The sequence below is a fragment of the Equus quagga genome, chromosome 13, assembly GCF_021613505.1.
Source record: "Equus quagga isolate Etosha38 chromosome 13, UCLA_HA_Equagga_1.0, whole genome shotgun sequence".
In the NCBI taxonomy this organism is placed as follows: domain Eukaryota; kingdom Metazoa; phylum Chordata; class Mammalia; order Perissodactyla; family Equidae; genus Equus; species Equus quagga.
In genome coordinates this window covers 88207960-88223083 of record NC_060279.1, presented here as the reverse complement: position 1 = coordinate 88223083, position 15124 = coordinate 88207960, and the positions used below count along the sequence as shown (strand labels likewise).

The following is a 15124-nucleotide window of genomic DNA, read 5'->3' as shown; positions in this document are numbered from 1 at the left end:
CCGCAGCTCAGCCAATGAGAAATGCCACAGCTCAGCCAATGAGAAACGCCACAGCTCAGCCAATGAGAAGCCATTCCCGCCCTGACTGTTACTTTCCTCCAAAGGACTTCCCTTTAGAACAGCCCCTCCCTACTCCCCCTTTTTCTCTATAAAAGCAGCTCCTCTTCTTTTCTGGATTTGCCTATGGCTTGCCTTAGCATGCACATCCTGAATTGCAATTCTTTTGGCTATTCCTGAATAAACTCATTTTAAGGTAAAATAACAGGCAAATTTGCTTTCTGAGTTGGCAGCAGCTTGAGTGGATCTCAAGCAAATGCAATAACCCAATCACACTAACACAGCAGCGCAGAGGGGAGAAGTGACTTGTTCCCAGCTGCCCAGCCATTCAGAGAGTGGCAAAGGGAGGAGACCACACACACAGAGTCCACTTCTCTCAGACGCTTTATTTTTGGGACCAAATTCCGGTCACAGCTGCAGACAAGGGGTGGACTCTGGGGCTGAGGAAGGGAGCACTGAAGAAGTTAGGAAGGTGCACCCCTTGCCCTGGTCATTCTGGGAGCTGTCTCCAGGATCCAACTAGACAGGCGGGGTCAGTCACAGTCGGGAAAGGGGAGCCCTGACTCCAGGAGATCTGGGGAGCTGGAAAGATTAACCATCTCAACATTCTTGGGGAGGAACCGGGGTCTGGAAGGAAGGCCAGGGTCCTTGCAGGGGATGGGGGACACCAGGTCCCCGGATGACTCATGAGTTGCACCGGATGGTGTCCTGGATCCACTTGGTGAACCGGCAGAGGTTGGTGTAGACGCCGGGTCTGTTGGGCTGGGCACAAGGAGAGTCGCCCCAGGACACAAGGCCCTGTAGGGAGCCATTGCAGACCACGGGGCCCCCGGAATCACCCTGCGGGGGAGAAAGGGAGGCAGAGAGCGGCAGAGATGTGGGTGGGTGGAGGGAGGGAGACAGACAGATGAAGAAGAACCAGGGAGCAGGAGACAAAGACACAGAGGTGGAAAAAGTAGAGCGATGTAGAGACCCAGGAAAAGACAGAGGGAGATGCAGGCAAAGAGAGAGACAGAGGGAGAGAACGTTAATATTTCACCCCAAGTCCAACCCTTAGAAGCCCCGTGTGTCCCTCTCTACCCAACTCCCAACCTCTTCTGTCTCCCTCTTTGCCTGTCTCTCTCTGTTTCTCTCTCACGCTCCCCTTCAGCCTTTGAATACCGTATTTCTCCCATGGGACCTTCCCCTATAATAATACTCACCACTCTCTACCGTCATTTCTTAGTTATGTTTATGCAGAATACCTGGTATCAGTTATAAAGAAGCCTAGGACCTGGCTTCTTGCCCATTAGCAAACACCGTTTCCAGGCAAAAGAGCTTGGCAGCCCGGATCTCTGAATCTCAACTTTCTTGTGGTTTAATTTCTCTCGTGATTTTTTGCTTAATACCCCTGTAGAGTTTCTTTTGAGAGGCAGTTAATTAACTTCTCTGAGCCTTGGCTCTTTGTCTGTAAAATAGAGCTGATAATAATGGCGGAATGAATTAACGAGCTGATGCATGTGAACTACTTAAAACGATGTCCAGCAATTAGCTTCCTGTGATCATTATTATCCTGTGAGTATTAGTGGTGTGGTGGCTATTATTTCTTGCTTTTAGTGGCCACACCCAGACCACAGGCTGGCACGAAAAAGCCACTTGAGGTCTGAAATACACACACACACGCACACACGGTAGTAACTTTGGCTACAGAAAGGCTAAGTGATTTAAAATGTTGACTTTCGAAGTAGATGTGCTTTCTTCTGATAAAACCCCCCACTCCCCCGTCTCTCCGGGTGTGTGTGCTTCCAGTGTCAAGTGGGGACACACATGAAATTGGGAGACCTGGGAAGTCGCTGCAATTGTCAGCTTTGTAAAGTTTTGGGGGGCAGTTCTCACAGCCATCAGAATGATGTCTGAGCCCACAGCTGACTAAAGGCCAGTGGGACTGAAGCGTCCATCCTGCCAGCAGAAAGCTCGTTAAATTACATCCCTCTAGAACCCCTGAGGGCCTGAAGACAGGGAAGGGTCCTAACCGTTGTGACAGTTTAATTTTAATTTCTGTCATCTTCAACAGATATAGCTTCCATGAGAACACAGAGAAGCTCTGCATTGGGGATCAAGAAATATTTGTTGAGGGGCTGGCCCTGGAGCCAAGTGGTTAAGTTCGCGTGCTCCACTTCAGTGGCCTGGGGTTCGCTGGTTTGGATCCTGGGTGTGGACCTACACACTGCTCATCAAGCCATGCTGTGGCAGTGTCCCACGTAGAGGAACTAGAATGACCTACAACTAGGATATACAACTATGTACTGGGGCTTTGGGGGGAAAATGAGGCAACAGATGTTAGCTCAGGGCCAATCTTCCTTATAAAAAAATATAAAACCCAAAAAGAAGTAAAGAAAGAAATATTTGTTGACATTGGCCCCTTCCTGTCTCTCTAGGCTCAACTCCTACTGCCCCACCCATTACCTGCTATGCCCCAAACATACTGGCTTTTTTCTATTCTTTGAATCAGCCAAATTTCTCCCTGCCTCAGGGCCTTTGCACATGCTTGTCTTTCCCTTAACCTTTGCAAGGCTGGCTCCTTTGTGTCATTCAGTCTCTGCTCAGACGCCACCTCTTTGAGGCCCTCCAACCACCCTTTTGAATATTTCCCCCATCACTTGCTATCATAAAACTATGCTTTATTTTGTCTCTAGCCCTTACCACTCTTTGAAATTATGCTATTTATGCCGTTTCTTGACCAGAGGGTCTTTTACCTTTTTGCTCCTCCAATCCTTCCAACAACTTTGTAATCAATCCTCTGTATTAAATATTTCCTTTTTAAAAATACCTACCACAAGCTTCTATTTCTCTTCCTCAAGACATTTTATCAGCATTGGTGGGAAAACTTTCATACTACAGATTTTGTGGGAACAGGACATTTGACTGCCATCTGCCTGAAACTTGCCAAAATAAATAAGAGAAAACTGTGATATCTATCACGTGAAGGGAGGTCCCTTAGATGTGACATCTTTATGCAGTGCCCAACCTGCCCAGCCATGCAAAACAGCCTTGATCTCTCCCTCTATACCTTGCTGTCTAAAACAGGAGCCACTAGACACATGGGGCCATTGAACACTTGAAATATGGCTAGCCCAAACTGAGACATGCTGTCCGAGTGAAAAATACACACTGGCTTTCAAAGACTTGCTATGAAATAAAATGTAAGATATCTCACTCATAATTGTTTTATATGAATTACATTTTGAAATGATGGTACTTGGGATACATGAGGTTAAATAGACTATATCACTAAAATAGTTAATTTCACCTGTCTCCTTTTTACTTTTTTTTTTTTTTTGGTGAGGAAGAGTGGCCCTGAACTAACACCTGTGTCCCTCTTCCTCTGTTTTTTGTATGTGGGTTGCTGCCACAGCATGGCTTGATGAGTGGTGTCGGTCTGCACCCGGGATCTGGATCTGCAAATCCCAGGCCGCCAAAGCAGAGTGCACCGAACTTAACCACAGTGCCACCAGGCCAGCCCCTCTTTCTTACTTTTTATATGTAGCTACCAGAAAATTTAGAATTGCATGCACGGCTCATATTATATTTCTGCTGGCCAGCGCTGCTCCAGAATAAGAACCCCGTGAGAACACGGGTCGTAACTGATTTGGTCGTCGCTGGGTTCCCAGCACTTAGCAAGGTTCCGGGTTACATAGACGGCAACTCCGTGTGTATCTGCTGAACGGAAGGAGTCTCGAGCCTTACCTGGCAGGAGTCTCTGCCCGACTCGTCACCAGCACAGAACATAGTCTCGTCTATCTGTTCCGGGTAAGCCTTCCTGCACCTGTCATCACTCAGCACAGTGATGTTCAAGCACTGAAGGACCTTGGGGAAGGAAACTGTCAAACGGACACAGAGCACAGAGCCGCAGTGAGTGGTAGAGAAAGACGGGGAGGGGCAGAATGCTCGGAGGCAGGAAGGGGAGGAGGCAGACACGGGTGGGCATCAAGAGGGACCGGGACACTCACGCTGGGGGCTGCTGGTCGTTCCCCAGCCAGACACCAAGCAGCTGGTCCCAGCAGTTGGACACTGGGAGGCAATGCTGATGGGTTTGACACCCTGAGTCTCACGGATTCTTCGGTTCAGCTTGATGAGCATGAGGTCATTGGAGTGGCTGGGGTGGGAGTAGCCGGGGTGGGGGATGGCCTTGATCCCCTGGAACATCTGCTGCCCGGATTCATAGATGGCATTCAGGGAATGGTGGCCGAGACGGATTCTGAAAAATCTGAGGAAGATGATGCCCGTCACCACCCCCAACCCTATGCACATATTCACTGCCAACTGCAACCCCAAACTTAGTCCCAAGCCCAACTCCACCTCATCCTTAACCCAGCCCCAACACCATCCTTATCTCCAGCCCCACGCCTATCTCCACCCCAATCACAGCCCCAAACCCATCCCCAACCCTAACCCTTTGTCCACACAGAAACCACCAACACACGCATTCCCAGCCCCCAAGTCTAACCATCCCCAACCTCAACTCCGGCCATCGCCAACCTCACTCGCAGCTCTCACCCCAACCCCATCCTCAATCCTACATCTATTCCCCATTGCAACTCTACCCCAACTCCATGTTTATCTCCATCCCATCCCCAGCCGCCTCCAATTCTACAGACAATCCTGATTCCGTCCCCGCCCCAAACCATCAGCCTGTGCACGCCCAGCCGTCTCCCAACCCCATTCCTAACTCTAACCCAAGCCCATCGTCCACCCCACGTCTCTTTCTGGTCCCAGTCCAGTCTTCATCCACAACCCCACTTCTAAAGCGAATCGGAATCACATCTCCATTCCAAACTATTCGACATATGGCTTCCCAACCCCCAACCCGGCTGATCCCTGACTCCCACCCGCTACCAGAACCCCCTCTCCAACCTAACCCCGTCCCCACCCCTGCTCCGCCCCAGCTCCATCCTTAATCCCACTCCCAGCTCCTCCTCCTCCTGCTCCCTCATCCCCCACCCTCCCCCGCGTCCCCTCCCCCGGACCCCGCCGCGCCCCGCTCCCGGAGCCCCTACTCACTGCTTCCGGCAGTGGGCAGCCGTCAGCAGCCACTGCGGATCCACCAGCACCGCCCCGCAGTAGAGCCGGTTGGACTGCAGCAGGAGCGCCCCCTGCCACGGCTGGCTGTTCTTGGCGCAGTCGGTCCCATTCACGATGCGGCTGCTGCTGTCGTCGTCCGCCCGGGACCCCACCCCGGCCCCAGGCCCAAGGTCCTGGGGGTTCCCAGAGGGCCCCCGGGGAGAGGGGTTGTCGCAGGAAGAAACATCATTTGCAAGAACAGGCTCTGGAGGAAAAAAAAAAAAAAAAAAAAAAAAAAAAGGGCGGAGCTTGGACTCGGGATGAATTTCAGACTCAAGAGAGAGGACCAGCCCCAGGACGTCTGAGTTCTGAAGGGCGGGACCGGGGCTCCAGAGGCGGAGCCTGGAGAGCAAGTGTGGAAGCGCTGAAGAGGGAGTGAGGCTTAGAACTCAAGGATGGAGTCTGGGCTCAGGTGGCGAGGCTGGACTCTGACTGGACCTCAAGGTGCCTGCGAGCGGCCAGAGCTCAGGGGGTGGGACCGGAGAGGGTAGAATGGACAACCGCAGGGGCGGGGCCACGACTCAAGGGCTGGAGCCTGGGGATGGGCAGAGACCCCAGGTTTTAAGGGTGGGACCTGGGCTCAAGGAGTGGGGTCAGGGGCCAGCCGGTGGCTTAGTGGTTAAGTTTGCACTCCACTTCGGTGGCCTGGGTTTGTGTTTTGGATCCTGAGGGGGGACCTACACACTGCTCATCAAGCCTCGCTGTGGCAGAGTGCCACACAGAAGGACTAGAAGGACTTACAACTAGGTTGGACAACTATGTACTGGGGCTCTGTGGAGAAAAAAAAAAAGAGGAAGATTGGCAACAGATGTTAGTTCAGGGCCAATCTTCCTCACCAAAAAAAAAAAAAAAAAAAGAAGTGGAGTCAGGCCTCAGTAAATGGGGTCAGCGCTGGAGGCGGCAGAGCCTGGAATGTGGGAGGGGCTTGGAATAGTCTGGTAGGGCCAAGGCCAGACTCCCAGGGGATGTTATAATGAGTAGGGGCGGGGATCCACCAGTTGAGGACAGGATGGGAGAAGGCCAGAAGGAGGAGAGTCGTAGAAGTGGGCAGGGATGGGGCACAGTCCCAGGGGACCCTGACTGTAGATAAAAGTTCAGACCAGGATGTAGTTAAGGGAAAGGGGCGGAGGCAGAGCTTGTGGGCTGTGAGAGAGTTAGGGGAGCAGAACCAGGAATAGTCTTGGCTTGGGGGGCCCCAGGGAGGGGGCACGCAGGGCTGGTTTTCTGAATTCTCAAACACATGTCTCCTGAATCCTCCTGCCAATACCCTCCTCCCGCACACAGACCTACAGATAGACAGATACCCGACTCCATCACCGGTCCCCCCACGGGCCGTTCACGCCTTCACGTTCTTGCTGATGACCTGGAGAAGCCAAGCCTTCATTTACACACACGCTCCAAGAAATGCTCACACAACTGCTGTCACGGACAAGCACACACGCCGTTGCACAGAGAGGCATGGACCGTCTCCTCCAGGACAGCTACACACACTCCCCACGGACACACATTCGGGGGCAGCCTGATATGATCTCACCTGCATGTCACGTGCAGCATCGCAGTGACACGCACCTAGGCCGCATATGCATGTATGTAGAGACCGCCACATACACTTCTGCACACGGGCACGTTGGCATGGTGACAGCATTACACTCAGTGGACTCCGCGTGGCACAGTGCCAGCCCCCAGCATCATCCACCTTTTGGTAGTGACAGCGCCTTCTGCACACTCCATCCCTTAAGGCAGCAACGGGAACAGCACACACACAGCTGCACTCTCACACCACAGCCCCCTACAGACACGCGGTCACATACACTCACACATACAGAGACCCTCAAGCCGCCCCACGGCCACACACAATCTCACCATGACACCATCACATACAGCCACACGAAAGCACCTAGCCACACATTTTCATGGTGATGAACACTTTTGTCACTTGAAATCCTGTGACACAGGGACAGGAACCCCAGACACTTGCAGTCACGCACAAAGCGAGGAGCCACATGCACAGTGGCACTGACAGCACGCATACAGTCGGCCACTCACACAGTGACAGCCACGGGGGATCTCAAACGCACACACACCCGGCCACACAATCACATATACAGCCTCAAAGCGTAGTCCCACCTGTCACAGACAGTCACTCAATGCGGGAGAAGGCACCACACACACATGGTGGCAATCACACAACCATATACAATTGTACCACCACAGATATGGACACGGACTCACGTTCGCCCAGGCCGGGAGCCACACCAAGCCACATGCAGCCCCGCCCCCCCCCCACAGGCACTCCAGGATCACGCAGAGTCACCCAGGGACCCACGCAGCTGGCCGGCTCACACACAAGGGGTCTGGTTACCTGTGACCCTCAGAATTAGGGCTATGAGGGCGCAGACCATCCACGTCCACGGGGGTCCTGCTGCAGCCATGGCCGCCGCACCTGGTGGGAGGAGGATGGAGGCCGGGATGCCCAAGCGATTCTGAGAGCCTGTCCCCCTCCCCTTCTTCCCCTGTCCTGTTTCCCAGGGCAGGGGTGGGACCACGAGGACGTTGCCCACCATCCGCGCTGAGTTGACACCTACATCCTGCACCCTCCAGTCCGGGCGAGGAAGGAGGAGAGAGAGATAGGGGCGCATTCCAGACCAGAGCCGGTCACGGAGCCACCTCCGCACCCCGCCTCCCACCCCCCGTCCCCCCGCCTCCCCGCCCGTCTCCATCCCCAGGCCTCACCTGCCGCGTCCCCAGGTAGGGGGTGCAGAACCTACTCCCAGGTCGGCTGCAGACTTCTGAGGCCGGCGCCGTCCCGCCGCCTCCTCCTCGGCTCCGGGCACGCGGCCTGGGTTATAACCACCTACTGCTCCCTGGGGCGCATTCCCACGGAGTGAGGCGCCCCGCCGGGCCTCAGCAATCGCTCTTCCTGCCTCCCCTCACCTCCGCCCCCAGAGCACCCCCCCACCCAGGCCCCTCCCTACCTCCCTGGCCCGGGGATGGGGAGGGGTCCCCGCAGGTCTCGCCCATCCCCCCCGGCCACCCCCAGCCTCGCGCTGGGGCGTCTCAACAGCTCTGGGGCGCCCTTGTTGGCGCAAGAATCCTTCTTTCTTCTGTGCGCCTTCCACTCGTGCCGCCTCCCTCCCTCCTGCTCCTTATCATCTTTCCATCTCTGCCTCTGTTTTTCTCTCAAACTTTTCTTTCTACCCCTCCTTCTCTCTGTTTTTGCTTCCCTCTGAATCTTTCTGATCCGCTCTCCACTGAATATCTCTTTTTGGGTCTCTCGCTCCTCCTCCCTCTCTCCCTTAGGATCCCTCTTTCTCTCTCTTGTGTCTCCACATGTCTCTGTCTGCCTGTCTCTCCCTCTGCGTCTTTATGTGTCTCCGTGCCTCTCTCTTTAATGGTTCTGAATGCTTTATATGTCAGACATGCCTTAGAATTCTCAAGCCTTTCATTTTCCCTCATTTCCCTTCTGCTTTATTTTTTTTTAAGCAGCTTTATTGAAGTGTAACTGAGGTATCATGAGCTGTGTATATCTACGTGTCCAATTTGATGGGTCTTTGATGTACACACATCCAACCATCACCACAATCAAGAAAATGAGCATATCCATCGCCCCCCAAAGTTTCGTCCTTCTCCTTTAAGTGTCTCTGTGAGTCTCGATGAATCTCTTTCTCCACCCCTCTGGGTCTCTGTATCTTTCCTTCTCTGTTCTGTCTCTTTTCTCTGTGACCGACTCTTCTCAGCCTCTCTCTCTGTGTTTCTATCTCTGTAGCCTTCTCGCTCGCTCTCTCCCTCTCTCTCTTTCTCTGTGTCTTTCTGCCCTTTGTGTTGGTATTTTGGGCCCGGAAGACTTAGGCCTCTTTGCCCAGGGACCCCTCCATCCCTTCTCCTGCCCCTCGCCCTCGGGCCGGGGCCACGTGGCAGAAAGGGGTAGGATCCAGTCTGGGGGCACCCCCTCCCCCTGCACGTGCCTTGGCCCAGCGAGCGAGCGAGCGTGGGTGAAAGAGTTGGGCAGGGCCACCTGTCGATGGGGAAACAGACCAACAGGCCACGCTGGGGACAGGTGGCTCCTGGCTCTTTGGGAAATGGGGCGCTGGGTGGGGAGCCCAAAAGGAGCCTTCTCCCTCCCCAGTCCTGGGTCATCTGGGGCTGCCTCTCCTGGCCTCTTCTCCATTCCCGCTCTTCTTTCTCTCTGCTCCCAGCTCTCTGCATCCATCTCTGACGGTGTCTCCTTTCTCCATCCCCACTAGGATGTGAGAGGCAAACACTCTTTCAACACCTGTTTACTGAGCACATACTGGATGCCAGGCTCAGATCCGCCCGTGAACAGGACAGACAAGGACGCCTGGAGATGCCGTCCTTGTGAAGCCCACATCCTTTGAGGGCAAACCCAGAGTTGGCCTGCTCATTTCTACAACCCCACACCTGTGGGACAGCAGATTCTAGAGCCCTGAGGCTGGTTTCAGCGTGCAGGGAAACAAAACTAAAAAAATAAAACTCTGAGGTTTATTTCGACTATGGCAATCAATAGTTCATGCATCAAAATGACCAATCCAGCAAACTACTTTTTTTCTTAGTCTATTAAGTTTAGCCTGCAAATCTTTTTATTCTAGATATGTCTTTTAATTCTGGATAGGTCTTTATAATAATGTTTGGCTCCACTTACAAAGTAAGTTAATTCGATGTCTTCAGACATTTTAAACTACATTTCTAGGGGCCAACCCCGTGGCCGAGTGGTTAAGTTCATGCGCTCCGCTTCGGCGGCCCCGGGGTTTTGCAGGTTTGGATCCTGGGCACAGACATGGCACGGCTCATCAGGCCACGCTGAGGTGGTGTCCCACATGCCACACCTAGAAGGACCCACAACTAAAAATATACAACTATGTACCGGGTGGCTTTGGGGAGAAAAAGCAGGGAAAAAAAAAAAAAAAGATTGGCAACAGTTGTTAGCTCAGGTGCCAATCTTTAAAAAAAAAAAGACACACAAAAAATAAACTGCATTTCTAAAACCAACACGTTCGATCTCTTCTGAAAGCCCTTCAATTTTTAGACAAACTTTCCAGAGCATTGAAGTCAATTTCTACATCTACATATATTACACTTATGAATATGACCAATGCCGCGTTCTTTCCAGTATCCCGACACCGGCTGTAAACTTGCTGAGACTCCAATTTAAAAATCACAGATTGGGGATACATCTCAAGCTGAAGTCACAAGGCTGCCCCCCATAATTGGTAAAATTCTCTTAGTCGTATCACCTTAAATACCAAATGTGAAGCGGTTCTGCTTCAAGAAAATATTCACTTTAGGGGTTGAGGCTTTACACGTTTCTAGGCTCAATTCGAAAGCATATAAGCATTGAAAGAAGACTTTTGCATAACAGAGCGTGTAGGAACCCGAACTCTGGCATTAGCCCTGTGGCCTTCAAATTCTGGCTTGGCCACCTAGAATCTGCGGGACTTTGGGCCAACTGTGGCTCTGTGCCTCAGTTCCCCTGTCTGTAAATTGAGAACAATAATGGTGCCTAGCTCCCAGGCTTGCTATGGGGATTAAATGAGTTAATGTATGTAAAGCTCTCAGAACAGGGCTGGCATGTGCTGGGTAAGTCTTTATCATTATTATTATCCATTAAGAAAGATGATTCCTAGATTGTAACCTATCAACAACTCAATAAAAAAAATAAATAAAAAAAAAAAAAAAGAAAAGAAAGATGATTCCTCCTCAGTTAACTGAGGTTGATTTTGTCTGGACATTCATGGCTTGGGTTCCTCCTGGTGACCCCAGTGAATTTCATGGCCCTATTTATCGTTCACAACTTCTAGAAGGGATTGGTCAAGGCGAGCCCGGGCCATCCACATGGCTTAATATTGCCATAATCTCATACAAGTCAACCGCTCCCTCCTTGATAAAATTTCTTTATCATCCTTTATCATCCCCTTGATAAAATTTCCCCCTCCTTTGGTTCTTGAGATATCTAAGGGGCTGGCCCGGTGGCATAGTGGTTAAGTTCATGCTCTCTGCTTCAGTGGCCCGGGGTTTGCTGTGTCAGATCCTGAGTGCAAACCTACACACCACTCATCAGGCCATGCTGAGGCAGCATCCCACGTAGATGAACTAGAAGGACCTGTAACTAGGATATACAACTATGTACTGGGGCTTTGGGGAGAAAAAAAAAAAAGGACGATGTTAACAGATGTTAGCTCAAGGCCAATCTTCCTCACCAAAAAAAAAAAAAAAAAATTTCATACTTTAAGACATTGTTTGCTTTCTCTTCAACTCTAAAGACCTTTGAAACTGAAGGACTCCGTTCTTTTCATATATTCCCTCTGTCTTTGGACCACATAACTCTTCCATCACAAAATGACCCCTGATTGACTGTGAATATCTCCTGTGGCATGGTTGCTCTGTGTAATCACTTCCAATTCAATTCTACTCTGTGCTGGGCAAAAATCAGATTGCAAAAAATATTTGTGCAACAGATGGATTATCATCTCTGATTCTCTCTCCGTTCCTAAATATTTCTCTGCTCCTAACTTCAGCTCCCATGGTGGGCCCCTCTGTTCCCTCTCTCTGGGGAGCCAGTCCCTGTCCCAAAGGGTCCCAGGGAAGACACCTGGCTTAGATGTTATTCTGTCTTCCTCAGAGATGGTGCAGTGGGGGTTAGGAGAAGAAGACGCTCTGAGGACAGGGACAGGCCTGCGGCTTAGGGTAGAGGTGTGTGCATTGGTTTGGCATCATGCATGGTGCTTCTTGGTGGGAGAACCCCAGAAAGCATGCGGAAGACTGAGTCCTTGCCCTGTTCTGCCTGTCTGCTCCCCTTATTTCTTTGGGGGGATTCCAGTCTCTCTTCCTCCTTGCCCACCCCCCCAAATGGACCATGGCAAGATCTTTCTAATACCCAGATCTGATCCTGTCCTTCTTTTCTTCCATGCCCCCAGGATCAAGGCTAAGTTTTTCTGCCCAACACTGAAGGTCCCAGGACCGTCTTCCATTGACCTACATTCCCTGTCATGTCGCCCACTTCTCCCGTCTCAAACCCCAGCTCCCGATATCCTGGATGATTTGCCATCTCTGGGGCACCCCAGGCTTTTCTACAGATCATTCTCTCTCTGAGAATGCCACTCTCCCAACTTTCTCCATATGGTGACCACATATTCAGTCTCCCTTCTCCAGCCCTAGCAGCCTCGGTCCCAGCTCAGCCCTCATCTTCTCTGCCTGCACCATCACCTCAACCTCTTCCCTGGCTTCTAGTCTCTCTCCTCTAGTCCATCCCACACATGGTTCCAGTGCTGCTCCTGCTCACAACTCTTCCATGGCTCCCTATTGCCCTCAGGAGAAAGTCCAGCCTCTCACCCTGGGGTCGGAGGTCCTTTGGGACCTGGTCCCTGCTCTCCTCTCCCATCTTATCTTCCATCACTCTTACCCACACACAGCGGTCTCCCAGCCCTCTCACCTCCCTGCTGCTCTTGCCTCAATAGGAGTTTAGGGGAGAAAGCCACCCCATGAGGGCTAGCACGAGGTGGAGCAATCAAGGGTGTCTTCCTGGAGGGGAGGAAAAAGCAAATTGGGCTATAAAAGGGAGCTAAGAATATCTGGGTTTCAGAGAGGCAGGAGCAGGACAAAAGCAAAAAGCACCACTGGTAATAAAATTCGCTCTTTATTGCTCACACAAGTGTGCCAGGCACTGTCACCTGTTTCACATATTCGAAACTTTCAATCTGCCCAACAACAGCCACCGCCTTATGGGAAATACGCTATTATTATCTTGATTTGACAGATGAGAAAATCGACACAGCGGAGGAAGGCACCTCCCGAGGGTGCACAGCAAGCCAGCGGCAGAGCTGGGATTCCAGCTCAGGGTTGGCCAGACTTGCGGCCACTCCTCTGCAGGAAGAGATCAAGCCCATGGGATGATCAGGGAGGGAGGGAAGCTTGGAAAGGATTTTCCTCTGTTCTCTAGTGGAGGGGAGAAGACCTTAGCCCATGTCCCCACTTGCACCCGGTGGTGCGAGGATGGGCTAAAATCAGGGAGGGTTCTTGCTGTCGCGTCACTGCCTTTATTAAGCGTTAAGGGTCAGGTCTGGGCAGGTGGCAGGGGGGGAAGGCAAGGTCTTGGTCAGACATATTCTGCAGCCAGCAAGTGAGGGTCGTAGGTCAAGAGTTGGGTGTCACATGTCAGGGTCAGTTGGCCTGGATGGTTTTTCGGATCCAGTGGCCATATCTGCAGACGTCGGTGTAGACTCCCGGCTTCTCCTTGGATCCACAGGGGACGTTGCCCCATGATACGAGGCCCCGGAGACGGTCTCCACATACCAGCGGACCCCCGGAATCGCCCTACGGGAAAGAGGAGAGAGAGTTAGATACAGAAATGCAGAGAGAGAAAGACAGGGAGACAGAGGAGACGTAGAGACATGGAGAGAGGGAGAGAGAGGCGCTCAGAGATGGAGAGAAATCCTTGAGGACAGAGAGAGACACACGCGGAGAGAGTCACAGACGAGGAAATAGAGAGAGACTGAGGGAGACTCAGAAATGTGGAGAAACAGAGAGAACACCAAGATCCAGAGAGACATAGAGAGCAAAAGAAAGAATAAAGGTCCAGAACAGAGACTGAGAGATGTGGAGAGAGGCACAGGGGCAGAGTGAGATGGGGAGGGAGGGAGGGAGAGACAGAGAGAGAGAGCTCTAAAGAGAGGACAGTCTCAGAAATGGGGCTTGTCTGCCTGCCCTTTCTTTGTGTCCGATTCGCTATGTATCAGCTTATGTCTACCTCTTTCTCCCTCTCCACTGGTCTCTGCAGATCCTTCATAGCACTGGGCTCAGTTTTGGCATAAAGAGGAAAGACCCCATACACGATGGTGGAGGAAACCCAAATTAAAGGGATCTGAGAGTGGGGATGGAGAGCCCCTCTCCCTAGCTAGGGTTGCCCTCCTCTACAGCTTGGCCGTTTCCATGCAGGACCTGTGGGGACTCTGTTGGAAGAAGGAGAGTCCCCTCACACCACCTGTCACCTTACTATGACCCTCTGGTTCTTGACCTCTCCATCTCCATCCTTGTCTCTGCATTTTCTGTCTCTAGTAGCTGTCTGTACATCTCTGCCTGCCCCTGACTGTGTCTCTGTATTTTGGACTGAGTCTCTCTCCCTTCTCGTGCCTCTGATTCCCTCCCAGCTGGTCTCAATAAAGCTGCAGCGTGGTCTGTGTGACCGTCTCTTCCTGTCTCTGTCCTTAGCTGTGTAACTGGCAGGTCCCGGTGTCCTCACCTGGCAGGAATCCTTCCCGTGCTTCTCGTCCCCGGCGCACACCATGTTTTGGGTGATCTGGCCGGGGTAGGCGCGCTCGCACTCCTCACGGGACACCAGGTGGATGTATGCACACTGGATGGTGTCAGGGTAATTGCCTGATGAGACAGATGGGCTGGGCTGACCTCACGTCTCGCCCTTCCCGCATACTCCTCTAGAAGCCCTTCTTGTGTTGGTCCCCATTTCCCACTGGTTCCCTTCCTCCCATTTGCCTCTCATTCTCAAACCAGTTTTCCTTGGCCCTAACTCCTGATTGGTCCCTCTTTACATCATCCTTCCCTCCCATTGGCCTATTTTCCTCTTCAATCGCACCTCCTCCGGGAGTCCTCATTTCCTATTGGTTTTTCCCTTCTCTTAGGTCCTTCCTCCACTTGTCTCTCTTCCATTGGTCCCACCTTCTTCAGCAGTTCCCGCTGACCTCTAGATGCTCTTCCTCTGTTAGTCCCCCCTCTATTATACCGCTTCATCCTTCATTGGACCCTTCTTGCCCATTAGCTCCTCCCGATTTGTCACCACTTGATCACTGGTCCTTTCCCAATGGGTCCCTTCTTTCCCTAGGTTCTCCCTTCCTATTGGTCCTTCATTCAATGGTCCTCCTCCCTGATTGGTGCTTTCCTAAATGGACCAGCCCTCCTCCATGGGTTCTCCCTTCCTATTGGCCCTTCATTCAATGGT

The 15124-nt window shown here is 52.1% G+C and overlaps 2 protein-coding genes across 2 annotated transcripts in view; both read right to left on the bottom strand.

Moving 5' to 3' along the window:
* Positions 1-423: 423 nt before the first annotated feature.
* Positions 424-8028, bottom strand: KLK5 (kallikrein related peptidase 5). The gene is made up of 6 exons (XM_046682779.1): positions 7891-8028; positions 7520-7600; positions 5098-5362; positions 4047-4303; positions 3784-3917; positions 424-897 (listed from the first exon to the last, which is right to left on the bottom strand). Exons 2-6 carry the CDS (start codon positions 7587-7589, stop codon positions 742-744), a joined length of 882 nt encoding a protein of 293 aa, XP_046538735.1. The 5' UTR covers positions 7590-7600; positions 7891-8028; the 3' UTR covers positions 424-741.
* A 4761-nt stretch (positions 8029-12789) lies between these two features.
* Positions 12790-15124, bottom strand: part of KLK6 (kallikrein related peptidase 6) — a 6415-nt gene continuing 4080 nt past the window's right edge. Inside the window, 2 exon segments of the mRNA XM_046682637.1 lie at positions 12790-13485; positions 14411-14547. Of these exon segments, the coding sequence (XP_046538593.1) occupies positions 13333-13485; positions 14411-14547 (290 nt within the window). The 3' untranslated portion in view covers positions 12790-13332.